The sequence below is a fragment of the Scophthalmus maximus genome, chromosome 16 (assembly GCF_022379125.1).
Source record: "Scophthalmus maximus strain ysfricsl-2021 chromosome 16, ASM2237912v1, whole genome shotgun sequence".
NCBI classification, from domain to species: Eukaryota; Metazoa; Chordata; class Actinopteri; order Pleuronectiformes; family Scophthalmidae; genus Scophthalmus; species Scophthalmus maximus.
In genome coordinates this window covers 19,822,501-19,830,000 of record NC_061530.1, presented here as the reverse complement: position 1 = coordinate 19,830,000, position 7,500 = coordinate 19,822,501, and the positions used below count along the sequence as shown (strand labels likewise).

Here is a 7,500-nt window from a genome sequence, read left to right as displayed (position 1 = left end):
CCGTGGGGTCTCTGAGGAAGAATGAGCTCCACTGAGTGACATTCCAGTAATTCCCTTAATTCTCATTAAATCCTTCACATTTTGGGGTGTAGCGTCTGGCCAGAGGACACTTGGCTGGGCATCAAACCACCGACCCTCCTATTACACGACGCACTAGTGTAGAAAATACTTCTGCTATTACAGAAAGTGATGCAAATCTAGATTCAATAAACATGAGCGTCGTGGACGTCCGTCTCTTTAGTCCCAGACTGGAGACGTGTGGACACGTGTGGACACGGTGGAGACGTGTGGAGACGCGTGGAGACGTGTGGAGACGTGTGGACACGGTGGAGACGTGTGGAGACGCGTGGAGACGTGTGGAGACGTGTGGAGACATGTGGACACGGTGGAGACGCGTGGAGACGTGTGGAGACGTGTGGAGACGTGTGGAGACATGTGGACACGGTGGAGACGCGTGGAGACGCGTGGAGACGTGTGGAGACGTGTGGAGACGTGTGGAGGAGGGACGGGCCCGTTTATGACCCAACCACTAAACCTGCAGCTGCGTCACACAAACTCTCCATCTCCCTATAAATAAACCAAGCCGGTCGACAGGGAATCGATTTGAACTTGAACTCTAACTTGGCTGCGAGACAAAGTAGAAAATCCATCATCATCATCATCGTCATCATCGTCATCATCGTCATCATCATCGTCTTCTGCTGCCTTTATGTCTTTATTAATAATCTTGTACAGTATTACACTTTAAGGAATTAGCGCTTTGTCACTTTCACTTGACTCCTGCTCACCGAGCTAACAAGCTGCTAACAACACTCCGCCCTGATTGGCCCAGGAGGGCTCGGCTCCGGCTCCTCGTACCAGCTGGACCCCCCCTCACCCGGGACTGTCTCCCCCCGCGGGGTCTCCAGTGGAGTGACCTTCCCGGGCCTCGTCTGAAAACGGCACACGCTCTTGTCTTCTCCCCTTTTTGTTGAAAACGTCGCTCCTGCCGTTCTGCCCCCTCAGCGCTCATCTGCCTCCTCCAGTAACTCCCCGTCAGGACATCTCCCTCTGCAGTCCGGCTCACAGCAGAACAGCTCCTTCTCTCGGGGGGGTCGCCGTCGGGGGGCACGGGCATATTTCGTGTTATCCTCCCGTCAGGGTGCTGGTGGCGAACGGCCTCATCCTCTCAGCACTAATGCGTGAGGTTAGTTAGCGAGGACCAGCCGAGTGGACGGTGCATCTGTTCAGGCCAAGGTCAGGTCACACGGCCCGGGAGAGGGTTCCTCCTGCTATTCATGTCCCCACACACACACACACACACACACACAGACACACACACGCACACAGACACACACACACACACACACACACACACACACAGACACACACACGCACACACAGACACACACACACACACACACGCACACGCACGCACGCACACAGACACACACACGCACGCACACAGACACACACACACACAGACACACACACGCACGCACACAGACACACACACGCACGCACTCACACACAGACACACGCACACAGACACACACACGCACTCACACACAGACACACGCACACAGACACACACACGCACTCACACACAGACACACACACACACACACACACTCATCGTCACACCACTTGTGTGTTTCCTCTTTTCAATGCTGTAAAGAGAGGAAGGAAAAAAATTGGACCCAATTAGTAAAACTTGTGGTTCTTCCAGTAGAAATGACGAAGGAACTGGCCCAAAAACATGAAGGATTTATCACACGACGGTGGAAAATCAAGATCCGTGCGTTATCCCCTGAAAAATGTGGACGAGGGCCCGAGGTAGCGATGCTCCTGGATCCGCATCCGCACAAAACCTTTGAGGGATTCTCCCGAGGCCCCGGGTCTCGTCCCTCGGCCGAGTTTGGAGGAAAGATTTTGTGTAATCCTTCCAACAAAGAGGAACAAAGAGGAACAAAGAGGAACAAAGAGGAACAAAGAGGAACAAAGAGGAACAAAGAGGAACAAAGAGGAGCGTCTTTGGCTCTGAGCGCGTGGCGATGTTCTCTAGTCGTGTTTCCTCGCGCCAGTGACACGAAGCGAAAATTCGCTCCCGCGTCTTTTGCGATTTCCGAATTTCCCCTCCGACCAGCGACTCCACCGGGGACCAGCAGACTGCTCTGTGTATGAATTCTGAAAATCCATAAGCTGTTGGAACAATATGACACTATGTCCTCCATCGTTTGTAAATGAGTGTATTGATTTGTCCGAGGGCTGTAGGTAGGTAGATGCCGTATTTCTTAAAGCCTACAATCGGTCCATGAAGACGTAACAGGGCCGTAGCTCTCTGACGCCGACACACTCTGTCAAGTCGCCTTGCTCACGTCGGATTTTCTTCCCTCACAGATAAACTTCATTTTCCTCTTCAACATCGTGAGGATCCTGATGACCAAGCTGCGCGCGTCCACCACGTCGGAGACCATCCAGTACAGGTAGACTCACCTTGAGGCGTGGGGCCGCTGGGGGGGGCCACATCAACGACCTCTGACCTCTGACCTCTGTCCTCTCTCCGCAGGAAGGCCGTGAAGGCGACGCTGGTGCTCCTCCCTCTCCTGGGAATCACCTACATGCTGTTCTTCGTCAACCCCGGCGAAGACGAGATCTCTCAGATCGTCTTCATTTACTTCAACTCCTTCCTGGAATCCTTCCAGGTTGGACTCGTCTCCATCTCTCTCCCTCTCTCTCTAACAGAGATCAGACAGATTCCCTGAGGGTGAAAACAGGATCAGGGAGTTGATGTTCTCTCTCTCTCTCTCTCTCTCACAGGGCTTCTTTGTGTCGGTGTTTTACTGCTTCCTGAACAGTGAGGTGAGCATCTCCACCTCATTATTCATATTATTGGCTTGTGTTATTGTCGTGTGTGGGTTTTTTTTAAGTATAATTTCAGTTGTGCACAAGCTCGAGAAAGGGGATTTAAAACACACGTGCAGTTTCATAAGCAGACAAATTCTTTTTTCTGCCATGTTTTAATTTACAAAATGTACCAATTGTTGCGGCTTGTGTTGTCGAACAGAAGTGGAGCAGATGTGAAAGAGGAGCCGTTAAACTGAGCAAATCAGGGAAGTGAAACATTTGAATCAACTAGTTCCAGATTTTTTGGATCCGCAACAAGATCCGCTCACAGAATCCGAGTTTTTTCACCCACATCCATGAATTATTCCCTGGGAAGTTGTGAAACACGTCTCATAATGTGACAGATGGCCCGAGTCCGTCAGTGCGTTCCGTGGAAACCTGTTGCTTGTCACTGTCACAATCAAACCTGCGCGAGAAGGAACCGTCCAGAACGGGACAAGTTGGAGCCGGACGCACTCGGTCCGGTTGCAGAGACGCTGTGGTTGAATTCCGTGCGATCGTCGGCCGCCACACGCGCGAAACCCCCGTCGGAAGTTTGCGTTTACCATAGAAGAAGAACGCTGACGGGACAGAGTTTGATCCAATGGACTCGTGACTCTGCTTCAACTGTGCGACAGGCTGAAGTCGGCCGGTCGGGGTCAATTCATCGCCGCCCGATCGTCGCTGATCCAAACGACGCGCGGCGTCTTAGACCGTAGAGTGTGAACGTGGTCGGTGCTTCAAGATGGCTGCTGCTCTCGTGACTGCAAAACAAATCTACCTACGGGAACAAACCAAGTAACCTGAACCCGATGCTGCGCTGGGACGCAGCTAGAGTGGGAATCGGAGGCCTTGGAAGGTCGAACCTCGGCGAGGACGACTTCCAAATGAACCGCCGTCGTGCTGCTCCCCGACTCCGGATCAATTGCATCACCAGGAACGTGCCGGTGTCCCTGAACGGATCCCGATGGCGCCACCTGAGCCGGACCCCGGGAGGATCGATAATGAATCACTGGAACCTGTTCGCCGTCCAAACCTTTTCGCTTCAATCCAGACGACCTGCACCGCGGCCTGGGGGGGGGTCGGCACCGTCCGGCCCCGCAGGCCCCACTTCACATCACATAACGCTCATTACCTCTGCAGTTATTCCTCCAGTAGCATGTGGATGTAATACCAGCTGACTGCTGCCCTTTGGATCCCGCCCCACAGTGAGCTCTGCGGCTGGATGATGAACGACGGTCTCATCAGCAGCCGCGTCACCGCTCCGACCGCGGGCGTGACGCGTGTGCGTGGCCCCACAGAGGATATTGATTCAGTGTTTTGTTCCAGGCTGAGAGAAGCAGGCGGGGGGGGGGGCGATGAAAAGAGAAGCAAGGCGGGTGAAATGAGGCTGATGAGCGGAGGAAACCCTCGGTCACATTCAGGAGGAGAGAAAAACATTTAGCACTAAACCGAGTGTAAGAGGATGAAATGACGTCACGCGGCCGACGAGGCCGGCGAGCACCACGCAACACGTTCAAGTGCTCTCATGAAGAACTGGTATTTTCATGCGGATGAGCGTTTCAGATTTAAGCTCCTCCTTCACAGCTAAATTATGATTATTGAGGTGGGGGGGGGGGGGCACATGGGACGATTGATTCCAGGACGGTGCCGCAGAGGAGCCCGTTCTCAGAGATCTACGACTCCTGCTGCTGTAGACTCACATTAAGTAAATGAACCGCAGCCGTAAATTCAGTTAACGTCCGAGTCCGTTTCTGGCAGGAAGAAAAAATAAAAAAGAAAGGTAATAAAAAAGTTAGAGTCAAAGAAAATTAAAAAATCCTCGAGGTAATTAATAAAATGAGGTGGCGACAGTTATGACGTATTGAGTCAAAAGTACGAGAGATATTTTAAATCCATGTTAAATTATGAGACACAGAGTCATATTCTGATGATTTCTGTGGTGGTGAGTCAACAGCTGACTTATTATTTCTGAAGTCTGACCTCATGTGACACCATTTTGATTTAAAATGGCATAATTCTGACTTTATACCTAATATTTTACCTTAATATCTCATAATTCTGTCCGTATATCTTGTATTTTACCTTAATATCTCATAATTTTGACTTTATCTTCTCCAGTTTTCCTCAACATCTAATAATTCTGGAATTTGGAGTTAATGGCTCATTTTGACTTATTCAGTTATAAAATTGACTTTGTAGTCGCTGTTTTTATTCATATTTGTCACTTAATCACATAATTTTCTTAGTAAATGTAATCTTTTACCTGAATGTGTCATCATTTAACCTTATTATCTCATAAGATAGCCAGATAGACATTTCATTATTTTGGGTTTCCATCAGTATTTTCCCTTTTTTGTCATTCCTGAAATGTTGGGAATCAAAAGAAATTTAAAAAAAATATATATTTTCCAGTCACAAATGTATTTCTATAGATCCAAACCAATATCACATTTATCTATATCTATATCGTCTTTTGTCTGTTTTATAAAATCTCATTTCATGTTGTTCTGTGACAGCCAGCTGTTGTTTTATTCTGTGTATATTTATGTTTTATTAATTTACATTTCATGTTGGCTTTTAGCCTCCGTGTACTACATTACATATTAAAATATGCAGAGTATGATTTATTATTCAGAGGCCAGTTTGAATCGGTAACAGTTTCTCAGGATGATCAGTCGAGCGTCGTCCCGTCTCCGATTCCCTCTGCTTTGTCGTTCAGGTGCGCTCGGCCGCGAGGAAGCGGTTCCACCGGTGGCAGGAGCAGCACTCCATCCGGGCCCGGATGACCCAGGCCATGTCCATCCCCACGTCGCCTTCGCGGGTCAGCTTCCACAGCATCAAGCAGTCCACGTCGCTATGAGGGGGGGGGGCCAGTCCCACGGCACATTCACGCTTTGGTGGTGGGCAAGGAGAACCCCCCTCCCCCCCCCCCCGCTGTCGTCGTCATCCTCGCCGTCGCCATGGTTTCCTGCCACATCACTGGAGTTCACTTAAACACTTTGTGGGCTCGAGGGCGCGAGACTGCGTCAAACCTCAGGAGGGTCGATACACGTTTTAGACTTTGAGGAGAAAATGGACGCGGGACACGGACACTGCCGACGCTTCTGAGCCCCGAGGTCAGTGGATCTGAATGTACAGCACTCTGTCCGTTTGAGAAAAGAAAGTCTGTGTTGTGTTCCTGGATCTGGTGCCGCTCGTGCCACTGGATCCAGCCCAGAGGACACGGGACCCAAAGGCCCGAGAACCAGCGCAGTGACTCAGTTATTCACATTCAGAAATGTAACTTTCTGATTTTCTTCTCTCCTCTTTTTTATTGTGTTGTCACAAACAGCTGTCTGAACGTCGTGTTTGCGTTAGTTTTGGGTGTTGTGTGATCGTCCCCGGTCCTCGGTCCTCGTGAAGGTCGCGTTGCTTTCACCAGCACCAATCAGACGTCGACCATGAGTTAGCACATCTGCCGCCGTCACTCAGGTCGAAAACCACACAAGTTTTGTTTTCTGTCTGAATATCAAATGACAAGAGATGGAGAACCGGCTCCAGACACCAGGGGGCGAGCTCCAGGATTTGGCTTCACTTTTGCAGAACTGTCATTTCATCCACTTCTATATTTCCGTGTGTGGTGAGAGTGGACTCAATCTTTACATTTCAGAAACGCTCAGAAAGTTTATTTTCCAAAATGACCGTGATTGATTTCTCTCATATTGCTTCATTTTAAGAATCATTTCATCCACACTGGATGTGTAATTAGACTGATATAGTATTTTTTTGACCACTTGGGTTGACACAATAAATTGTACATGCATATTATCATCTTATTAAGCTGTTATGGTATCAAATGTCAGACAATATCGTAGCTTATCTCCAGTAGAGAGACAAACTGTTAAACGTTGGCGCTCGTTTGGCTCCGTAGACGCTGAACGCTCCAAAACAACGAGCTGAAAGACGCCAAAACCACAAAACTGAGGAGGATCGTGATCGTGAACGTTCTCAGTCAACTCCGAGTACCAGCTCTTTTCCTCAGGGTCATTTCCAGCACACGGTGGTCGGTCAGAAAGAGCAGGAGCTCACAACGCGATGACAGATCGCACCGTGATTGGTTGTTACAGTAGCTGTTCCGTTCCGTTCCCTCCTTCTTCTCTTTCTTCTCCTTCCTCGTTGTTGATGGCGGTTGGCGACCAGCGCAACAGGCTCGTTGTCGCCACCTTCTGCGTTTCCTCCGACGCCGGCAGATATCAAAGTGAAAACTGAAGAAGAGAGGAACGTGCGGTGACGTTATGAAGACGTAGTGATTATTTAATACATTGGTCATTTGGATAGGTTCTAAAAAGGTTGTCATTTGATGTTCACGAGCTCGTTCTTATCATGTCGTGTCTCAAGAGCGTCCTCCCTCAGGGCTAACGCATCTCGCCATGGTCGAATGGGTTCTTCTTGGCTCAGGCCCCGCCCCTCCACCTCGTCATGGAAATCGGTTCCGTGGTTTTTGAACAATCCGACTGACAAACAGACGTCAGTGAAGACGTCGCCTGCTCGGTGGAAGTACAGTAATAAAGAGCGTACGATGTGTGGACGCGACAGGAAATTCTCGATTGATGTCAAAACCTCCAGAACATAAAAAAATAAAGAGGCTGACTC

At 49.5% G+C, this 7,500-nt stretch overlaps 1 protein-coding gene across 1 annotated transcript in view; it reads left to right on the top strand.

Moving 5' to 3' along the window:
• Positions 1–7,500, top strand: part of LOC118287979 (corticotropin-releasing factor receptor 1) — a 42,554-nt gene that overhangs the window by 34,354 nt on the left and 700 nt on the right. The window contains exons 11-14 of the mRNA XM_035613691.2: positions 2,380–2,465; positions 2,549–2,684; positions 2,800–2,841; positions 5,588–7,500. The exon at positions 5,588–7,500 is cut by the window's right edge and continues 700 nt beyond it. Of these exons, the coding sequence (XP_035469584.1) occupies positions 2,380–2,465; positions 2,549–2,684; positions 2,800–2,841; positions 5,588–5,728 (405 nt within the window). The 3' untranslated portion in view covers positions 5,729–7,500. The remainder of the gene's footprint in view (positions 1–2,379; positions 2,466–2,548; positions 2,685–2,799; positions 2,842–5,587) is intronic.